At 34.6% G+C, this 19,041-nt stretch overlaps 1 protein-coding gene across 1 annotated transcript; it reads right to left on the bottom strand.

Annotated features, from left to right (window-relative positions):
- Window positions 1-2,820: 2,820 nt before the first annotated feature.
- Window positions 2,821-13,712, bottom strand: LOC138316917 (uncharacterized transporter HI_0519-like). The gene is made up of 11 exons (XM_069258562.1): window positions 13,619-13,712; window positions 12,267-12,724; window positions 9,426-9,570; window positions 8,787-8,978; window positions 8,058-8,219; window positions 7,476-7,601; window positions 5,625-5,758; window positions 4,945-5,113; window positions 4,332-4,592; window positions 3,909-4,089; window positions 2,821-3,684 (listed from the first exon to the last, which is right to left on the bottom strand). The coding sequence occupies exons 1-11, from the start codon at window positions 13,637-13,639 to the stop codon at window positions 3,665-3,667; spliced, it is 1,869 nt and encodes a 622-aa protein (XP_069114663.1). The 5' UTR covers window positions 13,640-13,712; the 3' UTR covers window positions 2,821-3,664.
- Window positions 13,713-19,041: the final 5,329 nt, after the last annotated feature.

Genomic DNA, 19,041 nt, shown 5'->3' with positions numbered 1-19,041 from the left:
CATTTTTCAAGATTGATCAAATCATATTGCAAATTTTTTTATCTGCTATCTCTTTGATTTCTCTGTATAATTTTGTGTCGTCTGCCAAAAGTGGCGACTGAGATTCAGTATTTTCCGGTAAATCATTTATATTGATTACAAACAAAATTGGTCCGGTGTGCCGCTTTTACATGATATGTCTTTGATGATTTTCCATTTTCTATGACTTTTTGGCATCTATTTCTAAGAAAGTCTTCTATTCAGTTAGTAGGCCGTTCACTCCATCCGACGATGTGGGACTGTATAGGAGGCTTTCATTAAGGCCATATATATTACATCCAGATGACCACCATTATCATTTATTTTTGTCCATTCTTCCTAAACCATCAGTAACTGGAGTTGTGCTGACCTTCCATTCATGAACCCATATTGCTTATTACTCAGATTATTTTGTCCATTTGTAGTATGTAGTAAAAACGGTGCCTGCTGCCCCCATGACATGATAGTAAAAGGCGACTTAATTCGGGATATAATACGAATTTACCGCAACCGCCAAAAACAAATGTATTACAAGTATTCCTAATAATGTAAAGCTCTTTTCTAAATAGAAATGCATATGTATATAATGGCAAAATGACATTCAATTTAAAATCCTTTTAAACAGAGAGAAGTGATTATACACACACTGGCCCTGCAGGTAGGGCGTTAGAATTGTACCTGCTGCCCCTATTGCATGATCGTAAAAGGCGACTAAATTTAGGATCTTATCTTTTCTCTTCTTCCTAACTGACTTATCTTTCCTAATGCCTCCCTTGGCACCGCCTCACTTTTGGCCTTGAGTTGAGCGTTCGCCCCTGTGAGGAAGGCTCTGGGTTCTGTCCCCTGGCCAAGACACACCAAAGTCTATAAAAGTGGTAGTTTCTGCTCCTGCTTAGCGTTCAGCATACAGGGAGTGGGACGACTGGTTCGCCCGTTGTCAGTATAATGTGACCGGGTGGGGTGTGTTGCTTGGTGTCTTCGGCGGCATGCTTCAGTGATATAGCACTATAAAAAGGGCAACAGTTCCACTATACAAGAAGACACAACACGAACATACCGCAGTCTCCCAGTACACTCACCTCGCACAACATACACGCAACACACCGCATACATGGGAGGCCGTCCTTACATGACCATAGCTGTAAATAGGACGTTAATAAATCAAACAAACAAACAAATATACACACACCTTTATATATACGAAGGAAAACAAATACACCATTTCCTATATCAACAATATAGAGCTGCAATTTCAATTGGCCATTACTTTCAGTGCTTTATCATTTCCCTTTCACTCTTAGCGTCCTAAAAATAATTTTGTCATTTGGCATCAGCATTGAAAAAACACCCGGTTGAACTTTAACCTGATTTATAAATGTTTTATTTATCACTAATGAGCCATCGTTGAGGTCGATATTTGCATAATTGACGGATCGCCAGATGTGAATCAAACTGCACGTGACTTTTTATTTTGTATTGTATAAACTACCATATTTGCTCTGACATTGAATAGGTACACTCGCGTTTTTGGGTTTGGGCAGGAGGCATGGCAATATAACACATGGCGATTGGTCAGTACCGCTAAGGACAGTATAACACAATTTCAACAAAATCAATGGTCAAATTAATTGTTTAAATACGGAAGTAACTAACTTCGCTCTCGGAGTACAATGGAATCGGTACAGAAAGGAATAATACTATTCTTAATTTGTAAGGGGTGGAGGTGGGGGGGGGAGGGGGAGGGAGAGTGGGTATCTGGGTTCGGCGGATATGATACCGACTCGACTGTATGTTTTATTTAATTTAATTGAAAAAAAAATATGGACGTAAGCTGACAGCCTCTGTATCATATCATAAGACATATTATACAGATTATTTGTTGTGACTGGTTAATTGCATTTGAGGTCCAAAAAGTAACAGTGATTAGTATATATAGAGTCTTATAGATGGTTTTCCAGCGGGATTTCGAAGTCTTTCTTGGTTTCTGCGTACACGAACGATTTTGGCAGACCATTTCAAACATTACCAACCATTTACCCTGTTGTTGTGTCTTTGGTGTTTATCTTAATTGTTTTTTTTTTCATCTTTACTATCGCTTATTACATTTCACTAAATTTAGACTTCAGTGTGATATCACACGTATCTACAGAGTATATGCGTTTTAATGTATATAGATTAATGTGTAATGATTCGTACATGCATCTTTTCGATACTTTTTCCTCTTGAAACACATCGCATATATGGGAGGCCGTCCTTACATTGCCATAGCCGTTAATAGGTCGTTAATTAATCAAACAAACAAACAAACCTTTTGAAACAGTTTATGATGCACGTAATACGCAATACATAAGTACAAGAAAATATTATGATATGTCATGGTTGTAAGACGCCAAACTATCGTGACCTGTTTAATCCACCGCTATCGAAGGCGATAATTACAGAGGTTAAAGTAGAAGTAAGCATTAGTATCACAAGGTTTGGTTTGGTTTGATTAGTTTAACGTCCTATTAACAGCCAGGGTCATTTAAGGACGTGCCAGGTTTGTTGGTGGAGGAAAGCCGAAGTACCCGGAGAAAAACCACCGACCAGCGGTCAGTACCTGGCAACTGCCCCACATGGGATTCGAACTCGGGACCCAGAGGTGGAGGGCGTGTGGTAATATGTCGGTACATCTTAACCACTCGGCCACCGCGGCCCAAATTAAATACGTGTATAATAGAATGAAATCAGAGTTACCGGGATTGCCTTCACAGAGAAATAACATTAAATGAAAGGAATCCCAACTCTATTTTGTAAGTGAATCCATAAATAAATCCCTAGTTAATTTATGAATATTATAAACTTAAATTCAAGGTGTTCTGTTAAATAATTAAACGTTAATTTTGGACAGAGATGTAAAGATATATGTATTAAAAATATTAATATATCTAAATATTTCTTTTCAGCCTTAACGACATCATGAAATTATCTTGAAACCATCGTATTAGACGACACATTCCAAAAAACAAGAAGTTAGTAAATTATATATTGGGTACCATTATAAAGCAATATGATTTTTCAGTGCCAACATGGATTTATTTGGCACGTGGCTTTTGCTACACAGAGACAAGACAAGAAGACAAAATCTATTAACACAGATATAATTGTTCATTTAGGTTTGTAGGAGTTAAAAATGGTAAAAAGTGTGAAGATTACATTAATACAACTTGTTTTCAGACAGTAATATACTGAAAACAATCAACAATGAAAATTAAATATTTCATAACAGAACACAGCATTCAGCATAAGACACTAATACTTCAAACTAGAGAAACTATTCGTTTATGGGTAAGCTACTTGTAAGTAATAATGATCTATATGAGGTACATGCATATAGATTAGTGCAATGCATTTTTTTTTTATCTATTTAGTAATAATCTATGTATTTTATCTACACACATTTTTGTAAGAATATATATTTTCAGTAAATATTTTTTGTAAATATATGAAATATCCATAGCATCAAAATTATATTTAGAAATTTGTTTTAACCAGTAATAATACCACAGTTTATATGTTTTATAATAATTGTATTAACCTTTGATAACAATATGTTCGTTGTTTGACACTGTCAGTTGTACAGATCCATGAAGCACTACTGCCACAACTACTCCTGATAAATCATACCTGTAATACAAATATAGCAAGTTAAATCATAGTCGCTGCAATATCATTATTAGAGATAATAATTAATCATGCAATAAATGCTATGTGTAATTCGTCACTTCAGATTAAGTAAGAAGCATATATTTCATTAACTAGTCTAAGAATAATGTCAATATAGCGATTGAAATGCTATGACATTCCAAGATACATGTATTTGTAAACCCTAACTTGAAATTCTAACTTACCCGCCACACAAGCCGTGAAGTAGCAGGCGAGCGTACCAACAATAACAGCCCGTGGGGCCAGCTTGGTGACGGCTCCAATGAACCGAGGAGCCAGGACAGATATCGAGCCTATACTTATGCCAAGGGATGACAGCGAGGCGAAACCACACAAGGCATAACAGGTGATGACCTCTGACCGGTCCTGTCACACAAAAATACCATACAGGTAACATACGTAACGGACGACTTTATGCAGTTGATGACGTGATTAACCATAATCATACATTTAGTAGTATGTTGGATTGGGCTTATCATACATTTGTGTTTACTAATTAATTATTACTTCTTCAACCATTTCGAACGCCAAAACTTAAAATCGGCATCATTTAATTTGTAACGTTGCTCAGATTGTTGAGTGGATTAAAGTTCTAGATGACAACTTACCGACAAGATTCCCTTTACCAGAGTTTGGTTCCACTGTGGTAAATACACATCGTAAGAATCCTCATAGATGAGAGTGTCGTTATATAACGACGAGTACTCATTAAATATTTCTTTGTTCTTGATATAAATTCCCATCTGAATATATGCTACGGAGATATCTATCAGGCTCCTTAAACCAAGAAGGTTAGCGACCCTGAAACAATCGCCAATATCCACGCCAATCAGGAAGGCAAACGGGTAAAAGAGATAGGACGAAATGCTCTGTAAAACAAAGTGGTTTTGGAATTACTTGACTGCAATGCTTTCAGAAATCATAATGTCATTTTAGAACCTACAAAGAGGATAGGGATATTGAAATATTATAGAGAAGTCGATCACATGATACTAATTGCTTTAGTGTGTTACCGAAACTATGCTTTTAGTGGTGAAAACACACTTGGAATAGATATTTTTTTTATAAATATGTACGCGTTACAAATTATATAATATTTAGTGCTCACAATACCAAGAAGAATGTTTATGTACATTTAAACAAAGGTCGGATGCTTATCTTTTATGTTAACATTCAACGGATTAATTAGACATTACAAAGATAGGAAATATACCACTCCACCTCAAAATTGAAATTTTCCAGTCCAGCTCTGGCTCCAAACCATTGTAAAGACATGTCAATAAAGTCGAGCACCGCCAACACTACCACTATGTTGACCGATATACTGGCTACGAATTTCAGACCCTGTCTGGCTCCCTCGGATAAGGCATGGAGAATGTTTGTCTCTGTACTGTAGATGAAAACAACCAAAACATACACATTATTTATGTTTCCCTTTGCTCAGTTCGAGTATTATGTACTGTAAGCTAACGTATTTTTTACAAGCTATGCTTAACTACTTCTTCACGATGATTCAATTTCACGATTTCGAGTCATACTGATTAACTGTACATACCTTTGCTTTTCATTTTTATCACGACGTTTAATTTTCATGATTTCCATTGCGAATGAAATTAAATCTCAAGCAAAAGTAAGTAGGTATGCAGAATATTTAATACATAACTGTCCGTGGTATCCTTGAAGTACATAGTTAAAGCTTCAAAATGTTTTCAAATGGCATTGCATTTTCATTTCGAAAAGAGATTATTAAGATTGAAAAAAAATCGACCTTACAATATCATAATTTTATTCGTTATGTTTAAAAGTAAACAACTTTTGTTCTCGCCTGTTTAAAAGATTTTTTTATGATTTGTTTGTAGTAACCGGTATCAACATAAGGCTGGATAGTTGATGCATTTTACCTCACAAGTTCGTCCTTTTTTATCTTTTCGTCCGTAACCTGAAGAGATGGCGAACTTGGATAATTCAGCTTGGCCGCAGCCAGAGCTGCCGGGGCGGACAGAACAGAAGCGGATATCAAGTACTCCACGGGGACCTTTGATACCATACAGAAAACTTTGAGTAAAATGTATGAGCTACGGAAAGCAGATATCGATACCTTCTATAGAAACAGTCTTATATTCTATTTATTGGTGTCCTTTTATTGAAATATCCTTATAAAGTTCCTTATAAATTTTGGTTTGACAGCATAAACGAAAATTCTACAAGGTTAACATCAATATTCCAAATTAATTTAATATCTTCACTTCGTATTGTTTACACCTTCCAAAGTTTATCAAAGTTTATGAAAGTATATCAAATAGTGCTTTTTTAAACATATTAGAACATTCTTCCACTGTTCTATTATTACCAATGATCTTGACCCGAAAGCAATCGAATGTCCCTTCAACAAATAGGACTATTGCCGATTTATTTACACAGTTGATAATTATCATATAATGTTACACACCTGGTAAATCATTAAATGATCGGTTCGTGCCGTTGTATAATCTCATTACATAGATGACTATATATTATACATGTATTATCATAACAGAAGGCACGTATTAAAGGCTGCGAATTCATTTTACATGTAACTTAACTACCTAAAATCAAATATCCACATCTACTACAGAAACAGTTTAATTAACATTTTATCGTTTTAAAAAGATTTGACTGCATAAACAAAAACCTTGAAAATATTTTCATCAATATGTTATACATGTTTTACAGTTTCTACAGAAAAGCATACGTGCTTGTCTTGAAATATCCTCGGTGAATATATGTCATTCGATGAACACAATGTAAATACAATCTGACCGACAGCAGGGTAAGATTTAGAACATATACGGGGTTATCCAATGATTAACAATATTTACCTGCATAAAATAGGTTCTACTAATACTGTACTACTTTGCAAAATTATGTACTCCATTATGACAACTTAAAATACAAACGAGCTACGTTTTGATAAGTATAGAACACTCCTCATATACCTCTACAACGCGTGTATGTCCTAACACTAGAAGTAATATAAAATGATGTGTAAATTTTACACCTTTATTAGTACAGAGGAAGCCATATACAAGTAAGTATTACTTTCACGTGCTGCTTGCATTCCATTTGTACATTTCAGATGCTCAACCGCCGACAGAGCATAAATAACACCATTTATTTAAACAACAAATGATGTGTAATCGCGTACATATATGTCTAATTAACACAAAAATATATTTATAAATAATTTATTTTGCCTTTGATTCATGTGCAGCCAATACGTTATTCCATATATAACCTAGTGCCAGAACTTTTTTTCGGGACGCAATTTAAAAAAAGATATTTTTACCTTAAAGTTAAACAAGAAGCTCAAACCTTTCAATGACGGTAATGGTGTAAAGTAAGTAACTTTTGTAACTGAAGAATAAATACGAATTTGTTTGCTCCTTTAGTTGATAGAGAAAGAAATACCATTCGTCAGCGGTGTAACCTCTATACATACAAATACATATACAATGTACGTAGTGTGCCATTGTAGCGCGGAATTTTCCAGGGTATTTCTTCGTCTTGATTACAATTCCAATAACAATGATATTTTTCATTTGCTGATATCGACAATAGTTCTGTAAAACTATCAGTTGTAATGGTATTCAAAAACATGCTTAACACCAATTAGATTTAATTTTGTAGTAACACATGCACCTTTGTGCCCCATTCATTTAGTAAGATTCGGTATCATTTGATGTTACAAATAGGAACGGCGAAGAAATACTAACCCCATAGCCGGAGTACAGGACGACAGCCCCACCACCGATAGAGGCTACGTTCCCCACAAACACACAGAATATCTCAGACTCCGTCAGGTAATTCATATATTCCTTGATAAAGAGAATAGCTTGTCCCTGTCCAGGATAAAGAAAGCAGCGATTAAGTAACGAATTCATATTTCAAACACTATATCGTGAAAGAAAATTGAAAATCATGTACGCAATAACATATCGTAGCTGAGATTGCATGCTTAACAACACAATATGAAACTGTATATCAACATGGAACATCATAACTAAAACATTGCCAGGAGTATCAACAGCAGCAATAACAACAATATCAGAGCTGTATGGAAACTTATACATACAAAACACATTTGATAAGCTATCGATCAGTACTCTTTAGATATAGTTGAACTATTTAAAGCATTCATTGATGGTGATGGAATTCAATTAGTAAATCGCTCGGTGCAAGACTGTTCATACTTGGTTCTGCATTAATGTCAGCATTGACATATAACATCAATGACAGTGTTAAGACAAACATGTTATTATCACTAAATAAACGTAAGATTAAGAACATATAATTACCCCTCCTACAAACACGTTGGCTGCAGCACATATTGCCTCCGGTACTGTCGTTCCTGTACAGAATGCTAACATGGTTCCCAATGTATGGTTGATGAAGCGGAGAACTCCAAGATAAGTTAAAACTCTCACGATGGCAACAAAGAATATAACCATCGGTAAAAGCTACATGTAATCATAGAAACAAATAATAAAACCATCGGTAAATTCTGTTTATACAGTAGTAATAGAAACAAAAAATATAACCGTCGGTAAAATCTATATGTAACCATGGAAACAAGGAATATTACCGTCGGTTATTTCTGTGTATACAGTAATTATGGAAACAAACGAATATAACCGTCGCTAAAGCCTATATGTAACCATTGAAACAAATATTATAATCGTCGGTAAAACCTATATGTAACCATGGAAACAAAGAATATAACCGTCGGTTATTTCTGTGTATACAGTAATTATGGAAACAAACGAATATAACCGTCGCTAAAACCTATATGTAACCATGGAAAAAAATATTATAACCGTCGGTAAAATCTATATAATAATGTATATGTAACTATGGAAACAGAGAACATAACTGTCGCTAAACTTTATATACAACCATTGAAACGAAGAATATAACCGTCGGTAAAATATATGTGTAAAAAGAAAGTATTGATAACCCAGTAAGTTGTACATATAGGGTCCCTACAACGTAAAAAACACACACTTAATAAAAAATAAATAACTTACACTAAAAGCAAAATAAAATTGCATGTAATCTTTGCCGAAAACAAATTCTGAGCCTTTACTGGAGTGCGCGAGTAGTTCACTAAGGCGCGTGCTACACCAGATGACAGCTTCCTTCCCGCCACTCGTGTACAGTACAAATATGGCCATGATGAATTGAATTCCGAACCCCCAAAACACAGCGTGCCATGATACCTAAATGTGATGATAAAAACCCAGGTAATATGGAGCATCGAAGAAATAAACACAGGTAATATGGAGCATCAAAGAAATCTACACAGGTAATATGGAACACCAAGAAATAAATACAGGTAATATGGAACACCAAAGAAATAAGCACAAGTAATATGGAACACCAAGAAATAAAAACAGGTATTATGGAGCATCAAATCCGAGGCTATGATATTTTGTAAAGTTATACTGTACCTTTACAAGAAGTGTTGCTTAAAGCTGTCATAGTCCCCCCCCCCCATTAAAACAACATGCAAAGCCTTTAATTTATGTTAATAATTTCGACTGTAAGCATTGGCAGATAAGATTTGTTGTTCACCCATTTTTCAATTATGTCATATAATGATGCAAATAGACCTCAGGAAGAAAAGTAAAATGATTAAAGAGGTTTTCTTTTCTTTATTTCCTTACATTTGCGCGATCCAAGGAAGTCACATATAGCAGAAGAAGGAAGGCCACAAGGCCACCAAGCGATACCAGATTTCTGTAGTTACCCTTGGCAACGGCAGTTCCTACCAATGACCCTATGAGCACCAGCATGGCGATGTAGAGGCCCCTGTATTCATGATATAAAAATGCGCAAACATATTGCTGAATTCATATATTTATAATGTATTTTTAGCAACAAAAACAGCATTTCGGCTTCGCTAGCCAAGAGTATTCAGACACTATTTAGAAGAAAGAAACGTATATTACGTCATTAGGGTAGCAAAGTTGCTCGCCGAAGGCGTTAAATATGGAAATATATTTACAGTCAGTGGTGAATTGATAGTATAAACCCCGTTGATTTCAACCAAAGGCTACTCAACTTTATTTCTCGATAAATTGAGTATGTCACGCGCAATTTGGAGCCGCGCGGATGAATTTATGATGGTCCAAATCAGAAACTTTTGGTGTTTTCAGTAACCGAACGTACGTTCGATGAACATGTACATGTATCAAAATAGGTTTGAACACATATACATGTATGTGTGTAAATACAAATGTAGAAAAGTTACATTGTTTATGTTACTACCGTACCTCTTTGAGCAATGCTTCCGTGCGTATGATAAATAAACAATGTTGTACAATGTACAGTTTTGCACATTCCGATGACGTCGCAATGTTTACATGTTGTGTGTCTGTGAGTCTGTGTTGTTCTCTACAACGTGTAGCCTAGATCTACATTATATTCGTATTTTTAACATCTTTGGTTGTACGCGAATGGATAAGATATGTCAGAACAACATCAGTATTTGAGTTGGATAAGTGTAAGCAAAGCGACCTAGCACGACAATGCATTTTTGTTCACCTCGGCGGACAGACAAGTCCTGTACGTTATCTAGAATCTACTGTGAATCGGCGAGAGTAGGACTTACATACACAATGTACGTTTGGGTGTTTCGAAATATCAATGAAACGGAATCCTTCAATTGTAGCTTTACAATACTTGTAATAGACACCTCTAATATTTATTGAAGTGTTTAAATCAACAATATAAATATAGCTAACATTTTGAGAGCGGTACAGTAAACGTTTACAGTAGTGGGCTTACCTGTGTTTGTACATGTTCCTCGAAACGACGTCCGATACATTTGAAAATCTCTAAAATCCGGAAATAATGACATGGAACTATGTAAACATCCGTGTATTCAAGAAATTTCAAACGTGAACTGATTAAGTAGAACTCAAGTGATCACAAAATTGAAGAAACTCTCTGTTTGTCACACCTCCTTGACACAGGCGGTTTGAATCGGACGCCGCGTCACAACTACGTTAAATATCCTGCCACGTTATGAATTGTGTAAGCGTGTGAAATCATACGAAGCAAAATATTAAAACCAAACTGCTTTGCACCATGGTGTTTTTAACAACAGATAAATAAAATGATTTATAGTTCCATACCGGGAAAACCTCAGATATATGCTTCATCAGACGGAACTCATTTTATTGGTAAGTTCATTGATAAATTGGCGGGAATTTCCGCCACTTCAAGTGGCTGTTCGAAATGCCTGTCGGAACCAAACGATATAATTCAATTTTAGTCTTATAAATGCCATAAACACTATTAAGGGTAAATTTTGAGCTATGAAAATAATAGTTAAGACTGTAAATATAAGGATTAAAGTCTCTTTCTGGTGGTTCTATCGAAGGATAAAGTTGAGTAGGGTATCGATATTTGTTTCATGGACCGCTTCGCGGTCCATTCCAAATATCGATACCCTACTCAACTTTATCGTTCGATAGAACCACCAGAAAGAGACTTTAATCCTTAAATACATATGTACAAGAAAAACATTTAAATGAGAACAAACAGACGTATAAAAAGTGTTGAACAAGGCTATGTAAATTGTAATATTGTATAGGGACATATAGTTTATTATGGAATTAATCCATCATTCTTATATCATGTTTTTGTGGTTTTGTCGTATCACTATCTTTTATTACCAAATTGGGTTTTTACCCATCATATCAGTATTTCAGTATTAATAGTTCCATCCCAAGTGCCCGTTTGTGTTGTCTTTATTCCTGTTAAGTCTGTTGTCCCTTACCATCAAAGGAGTGTGTAATATATATAAATTTCAAAGTTGTTTTAAGTCTCTTTTTGCAGTTAATGGCTACATTTATAATCCTGTAAATATATTAATCATATGTGTAATGATATTAATTACACAGTCAGTGAATATCTCATGGTGACGTTTCGATGACTAGTATGATATTTACACTTAACCTTTCAAAATATGTTTCAAAGTATAGGGAAATGGCAAGGATGTAGTTGATACGTATACTTTTTATGATTTATTTTATTCTTTAACTACTCTGTATTCTAAATGTTTTTTAGTTTTGACCACTTTCCTTACTAATGGATATAAGTCGGACCAAGAGCGGTATACTATCGTCTAGATTGACTCTTGCTGTATCTTCTGTACACATTGTAGTCATGTTCGTCAAATGTTCAAGTGGTGTAACAGCTAAAAATATACTTCAGTATTTCATGGTTCTACGGGGCGTCTGTATCAGTTTCAAAATCATCTTATATTGTTTTTCTTTATTTTCATACTTGATTTAGCTTTCTAATGGAAAAAACGGGAATGACGCGAAAATCAAAATTGGATTCAATACAAATCAAAACATCGAAGTGTATTTTATTTTATTAAGATATCAGAAAAAAATATAAGCAATGTTTTTCACACCCCATGAAATTAAAAAAAACGCCATCAATACTTGATTGAATTATGGTTAGTTGAGGTCTGATGGTTATCAGAAACTTACCAACGGATATATTTCCTTATTTTTATTTGTATCCTTCCCTGGCATTTCAGTTGTTTAAGATCAGCGTAAATGTTCGAAAATCCTTCCCATTTCTGTAGTAACTTCCACGTCAGATATAGATATCCCAATATAGTTCCAATAAGAAGTCTCAGAGAGCCTTCGGAACCGAATTCAACTGTCATACAGTATCCAACATACACCAAAAACAGTCCCGCTATGGTGACTTTGGTTGCCTTGACGAAGAGGCTTTTGTATTTTGCTATAAATTCTGAAATCCACAACTTGTCAGGTGTGGTTGCCTCCGGTATTTCACCATCTGTGATTGTAATCGCTATTGCTGTTTCTTTTCTTACGTCGTCAGGAATAGTCAATTCTGGATCGTTTGGTACTTCCTTATAGGACTGTGTAGCGGACATCTCCTCTGTCTTCGGGTTCTCCGTTACTGGAGATACAGTGTGCTATTGTCAATTAAAAAACAAAATATCAATTTTATTAATTTTTTTCATAAAATTATTTGAAAATTTAAATTGCAAAATATTAATTTATGTATAATCCTATTACAAATGTACAATGATCTGGATACAGAACAAAAGTTCACTAGCAATAAAAGAAAAGTACAATTAATACAATAATACAAAATACACGTTAACCTATCGGGTAGGATTATGTTTGAAAATCGTCAATTTTGATTGTATATTTGAAATATTCGGTAATTCTTTCATCTCAGTTTTACTGTGTTCATTTCAGAATGCTTGTATTTGTGCACAGGCACTATCTGTAATATCGAGCATTAAACATCATGTGAATGTGAAACTCCGTAATTACATTCCTTAAAAAAAATCAGCATTTAATTGAAAATTTAATTATTCTAAACGATTTACTTTTCACATTTAGCGGTGATATTCTTGTTCACATAAAATCTAAACAATCTTTCAATAATTTGATTGCGTGACATTTTGTCTTGATGAAGAAATGAATCGCATTTCATATTTTCATGTATATTCTTAAAATCTTTATATTTAACATATATACAACATTATTTATTTAATTAATATTTCCAAAATTTGTTTTTCTAATTAACTTATACCTTATCATTTATTTGTTTTCAGTAAATCAATACATGAGTATTTTCATTTATAAATAAACTTTCCTATATTTACAAAAAAGACTTTACGACGTATTTGTGATCCTACCAATTAAACATATTGTATTTGTCATTTTTTGCAAATATGTACAGCATGCGTGGTCCGAATCCGTTCATATATGAATAAGTGTTGAATTTGTCTAAAAGGGATCAAATAAATTCTAAATCTTAATAAACATAACAGTTCAACAACATTGTTTAATCTTACCTTCTCAGTGTCCTTGTCCATTGTGTCTGTAAATAATTATCTCCGCTTAGATGACCTTGAAACTGACCAGCGAGATGGACGATCTAGAATGCCTGATCACATAACGAGCAGAAGGTTATAACGATAGGAATATAAGGTAAGCTATTATAACAAAGATTCATGCAGTCATATGCTCGCGCAGACATTGTTTGTCAAAGATCTTATATCATCGTATGTTTACATAAAGGAATTATAATGGTTTAGATGATGTTTTTTTTAGGTGAAGGGTCAATCTCAGTGGAGGTTCAATATCTATGGAATTTTAAATGGGATCTCTAAATGAATAAATATTACCCAATCATTTCAGAAGAAACTAGAAATTGTCATAGACAATTTGGCGGGCTTTTCACAATATTTAGTTTACAATACCGTCATTGCCAGGTAAGTTAAGAAGTAGGTAATGCATGGGTTTTGAAGTTGTAACCAATAAATGACCTTGACTTTCAGCCCTGAATAAAAGTGTTTTAGTGAAGATCTGCATGAAAGTTGATCAGCCGAAGAGAACTCTCATCTTAATCCAATATTTTCAAATTCGTTCGAGCAAATGATAACGAGATCGAATGCGCCTTAACGTCATCTGACTTGCGGTGTTGTTAAGTATATATACCCCGGTATGTATATTTAAAGTCTGGACTCCTGTGACCTTTAACGTATGAAGACTCTTATTATTTAGGTTATTGTTGAGTCATTTTAAGATTTGAACATATATGACTCATGTGACCTTGAATATGGGTCAAGGTCATTCCTAGTATCTGACTTTATAGCCCATCCCCTGGACATCTTATATATGAAATATGAAGATCCTAGACCTTATAGAACTTCAGGAGAAAAGTTTTCAAGTTTATTGTTAAAAACAGCACCTTTAACATTTGACCCTTACCGAAAACCGGAAGTTGCCATTTTTTGTAATAACATGTAGAGAGAAAAAGTTTACGCTTAAGATTATCTGCAAAAAATATTATTGGATGAAATCTGTGAAAAGAACTGTTAGTGAGTTATAAGCATTTTTAAATTTTAAGATATGACGTCATAGCGGCCATTTTGTTTTTTTGATGAAGATGAAAATCATATCTAACGTTAGAGAACATTAGAGGGGTCTTTTCTATAGCAATTGCAGACTATTCTAGTTATTCAGTTCGACAATATATAATGTTAAACATTTTGGCGGGGATTTAGCAAAGATCAAAGGAATGTTCAAAATGGCATACAGCATTAACCGGAAGTGCTACCGAAAAATAAAAGACACCAAATTCATCAGAATGACATTCTGCATCAATATATATAAAGAAATTTCGCAAAATCAAAAAAATTCGTGAACTTTGACCTCATAGCGAACTTTTTTGTTTGACCTTTGACCTAATTGCTGTAATTGAATAAAAGTTAGTCTTTTATACGATCTACATAAAACATAAAAAATATTTGCTGTATCTTAAACGGTTTTTGAGTTATGGCTGTTTTAAACTTTTTAGGTATGACGTCATGGCGGCCATCTTGGTTTTTTGACCTACTTAAAAATGTTGCGTTCACCCCTTCAACTCATGCCATACAATATAAAAATAAGGCCATTGACATACCTCTTACCATTTTGAAGATCTTTTGGACACAAAAAAAGTGTAGAATAATTACTTACATAATATATAATAATAATAATAAAAATACTGTTAGAGGTATCTTCATGATTCCAACTGTTCCGAAATCAGAATGATTTTTTTAGTATTCCAGCAAAATTAATGTATTTTATTTTTCTTACTTTTTGAGAAAATCAACTTTTTATGTCGATGAAAAAAAATCCACTTGGAAGGTCACTACGGTGTTGATTCCGGTTGAAAACAAGCGTTCTGACGCCCTTCGAATTTGCGAATTCAAACTCAACAAAAGTAGCGGAATAATATCAATAAACCAGATATTTTCAACACTAAATATCGAGATTAATCAGGCATAGAACTCGATACCAGGTAATAAGAATTTCCTGTAACAGTTGCGATATGAAAATATTGCGATGTGAGTAAATAAATGATTAATTTCTTTATTCTGATTACCATTTCTAAATTTGACGATTTGATCCCGAGCATTCCAATGACGTCACTTTTTAGTCCTCTATGAGCCCGGGTGATTCGACCTTGCAAGCTGACGTTTTGAAGGATTGAATAAGCATTCATTTGTGGTATTATGGTGGCATATTTGCACTCATAAACAGCTTAACATAGTTTAAAATAATAGTGTTACTTTATCTTGAAACATTTCATTATTTAAACGTCACTTTGACAAAAAGAAACAGTAGGCCTATAGGCCTATATCTACGTAGGCTACAATGTAAATCTTACAGCGTTTGTGGATACAATGCTTCGTTTAGTAGATGGAATTCATGAAATATTGCACAAAAACATTATTAACATGCTTCTGAAACATATAATTAATGATTTAAATTGAATGTGTTTGACATTGTGTGTAAAAATCTATTTTGGTCTTTCGCCGTCGAAAACCGATGAAACCGCGGTACCACATTCGAATGCGCGGAACCACTGGGTTGCGAGCAGCTATCGTGATTTTTTGGTGGTTTTTTTTCTTATTCATTAAAAAAGCGATCTTTGAAGACTTAAGACTATCTCTAGTCCAAAAGGTTTCGGCAATAGCATTCATTTTTTTTCTATATTTGAGATGAATGTGCATCAAATCGGATCTGTTCCCGACATCGACTGTGCATTGATAACGTTAGGCCTACCTGTACCTGCAGTTATCGTGATTTTTCATGCAACTTAGTAGAATTTTACGATGCATACGCAGTAGAAAGATATAAGCTAAAAAAAGATTATATTGTACAATTTCTCATTGCAAATAACTGTCGTTTTCTCCGTATCAACGTAACACGAGCTCGAACCTGTGCTACGTCTCGGCGAAATCTAACTCATTCCCCTCAGGGGATGTCTTCACCGACGTTCGAGCATATCAGAAAAAAAAAATCAATAAAATAACAAAAAAAGATTATCGTATACCAGGTATATTAAAGAACAACAAAAAACTTTGTGATTTGTGATCAATGTTTTATTATCATTTTTTCACTTTTCTTCATGCTGAAACAACAGCTACTTGCACATTACATTTACAAAATTATTTTTCCTATTAGGAAATACTCAATCATACATGTACATCATCAAAAAAATAACAATGTTCTTATAAAAAAAAATCACTGTTTACAAAAAAAAGCAGAAATCTGGCTTAGTGTTAACGTGCAGATCTTCTGATTTTTCGATTCTCACCACCGGCGGCAATTTTTTATTGTTTTTTTTTAATATATCATGCAAACATGCCTATTCAAACTATTCAAAATATCTGGCGAGGACTACATGTACATGTAGCCCTATTACTACAAAATAAATAATTATATATCTGAGGATATACACGGTCAGTATCTTACAGTAGCTAGGCCAAGGACGTGTCCTTGAATAGGCCTGTTAGTTTTATTTTGGTGTTGACATGGAAAGACGAGATGACTCTCGTCTCCTGGACATTAAAACAAATCATTTATTTCATCTAGGCAAATAATAATTTGAAAATTCCATATACCGCCTGCAAGGAGACGTCCTAGGCCTATCGCTACCCACAATACACTCGATCGTGGTCTTATACATATGTAATATGTAACTTTTCATCGATAATTTGATCCAGATATATCTGTCTTCGACAGTTATATTTAGAATTATGAATATGTGGAAGGAACTTGTGTACAAGATAAAAACAACCCATCTCAACTGCTGTTCCGGGACCGTGAAATGTAATATTGGTCACCTCAACCCAAGCACAGGGGCACGCAAATTATTCATCATAAATAAAATAATTCCTATGTACGTCATGTCCACATGACTGAAAATTGCGAAAAATGAATTATATATTATGTAAATATCGGTTAGCTTGTTAACTTACATTATATATAATAATAATAATAAAAATACTGTAAGAGGTTTCTTCATAATTCCAATTGTTCTGAAATCAGAACGATTTTTTAAGTGTTCCAGCAAAATTAATGTAGTGTAGCTTACTTACTTTTGGAGAAAATCGACTTTTTGTGTCCCTATTTCCCTGATGCAGATATTCACTTTTGCCATACTTGGAAGGTCTTTATCACTACGGTGTTTATTCCCATTGAAAACAAGCGTTCTGACGCCCTTCGCAGGTTAAGTTCATCCTACAAATTTAAAGTCAACAAAAGAAGCGGAACAATATCAAGAAACAATGCATTTTCAGCACTAATATCGACATTAGTCGGGCACAGAACTCGACACCGGATTATAAGAATTTCCTGTAATAGTTGCAATAGGAAAATATTACGATGTCAGTAAATAAATGTCTAATTTTTTTCGTTTGATTCAATTTCTAAATTTGATGACTTGATCCCGAACATTCCAGTGCCGTCACTTTTAGTAGAGGTGAATGAAACGGCAGTCAGTCCCGCCAAACAGTGACGTAACCCAAATTATTGTAATTTAGAAGGGCTGAGATGAGTTTTACAATGAATTTTGATGATTTTGCGAGGGCCCGCAAGTGCGAGATTTTGGTGTTTGTTGGGTCCGGGGCCTCCCCCGGGAAAATATTACCATTTAGAATAGCTTAAATGAGTTTTGATGAATTTGCGAGCGCCCGAAATCGCGAGATTTTGGTGTTTGGGGGGTCCAGGGGCCTCCCCCAGAAAAAAATACGATTTTTAATGGCTTAGATGAGTTTTACGATGCATTTTGATGAATTTGCGAGCGCCCAAAGGCGCGATAATTTGGTGTTAGGGGGTCCGAGGGTCTCCACCGGGAAAAAATACGATTTAGAATGGCTGAGATGAGTTTTACGATGTATTTTAATGATTTTAAAGCGTTCTTAACATTGAAATTTTTCGATTTAAAGCTACCTGCATATAGAAATGATAATTGTGTCGTCATAACATTATGCAACCCTACTCGATCTGAATACACCGGCTTCACACCATCGGCACATTGTTGTGTAACATAAAAAAAATGAATAAATTGTCTCGCTAAGACATAAACAGATTGATCTTTTAAGAGACATTTTTTTAAAATAGTACATAGAATCCCTCGATGGACATTTTTAGTCTAGTTCATGTGTATTGAATTTTTACTATTTAAGGTTTGACAATATGTGCTTGAACGTTTAAGGAAATGCGCCGCGCAGCGGAAAATTTTCTAGAATGAAGTACGAAAAATGTGCAGGAGGACCCTTTTTTCTTTCAAATAAGCATGTTTGGAAAATTTCAGTCGGCGAAAATGGGGAGGGGCAAAAAGACATGTTTGCCCCCCACCCCGTCCTGGGAAACGGGTGGGGTGTGGTGGGGGGGGGGGAGTAGTTGCCTATCCTGCCCCCGCTTCGTACGCCCCTGTACA

The sequence above is a fragment of the Argopecten irradians genome, chromosome 2 (genome assembly GCF_041381155.1).
Source record: "Argopecten irradians isolate NY chromosome 2, Ai_NY, whole genome shotgun sequence".
Taxonomy (NCBI): Eukaryota; Metazoa; Mollusca; class Bivalvia; order Pectinida; family Pectinidae; genus Argopecten; species Argopecten irradians.
This window is presented reverse-complemented; position numbering and strand designations above follow the sequence as displayed.

Excerpts from the sequence above, each read along its gene's own strand:
- LOC138316917 (XM_069258562.1), bottom strand. The coding sequence starts at position 13,639 with ATGGACAAGGACACTGAGAAG. Across the intron at positions 5,759-7,475 it reads TCCTGTACTCCGGCTATGGG|GTCCCCGTGGAGTACTTGAT; the intron begins GTTAGTATTTCT and ends ATGGTATCAAAG. Across the intron at positions 5,114-5,624 it reads AAAAAGGACGAACTTGTGAG|TACAGAGACAAACATTCTCC; the intron begins GTAAAATGCATC and ends TTTCATCTACAG.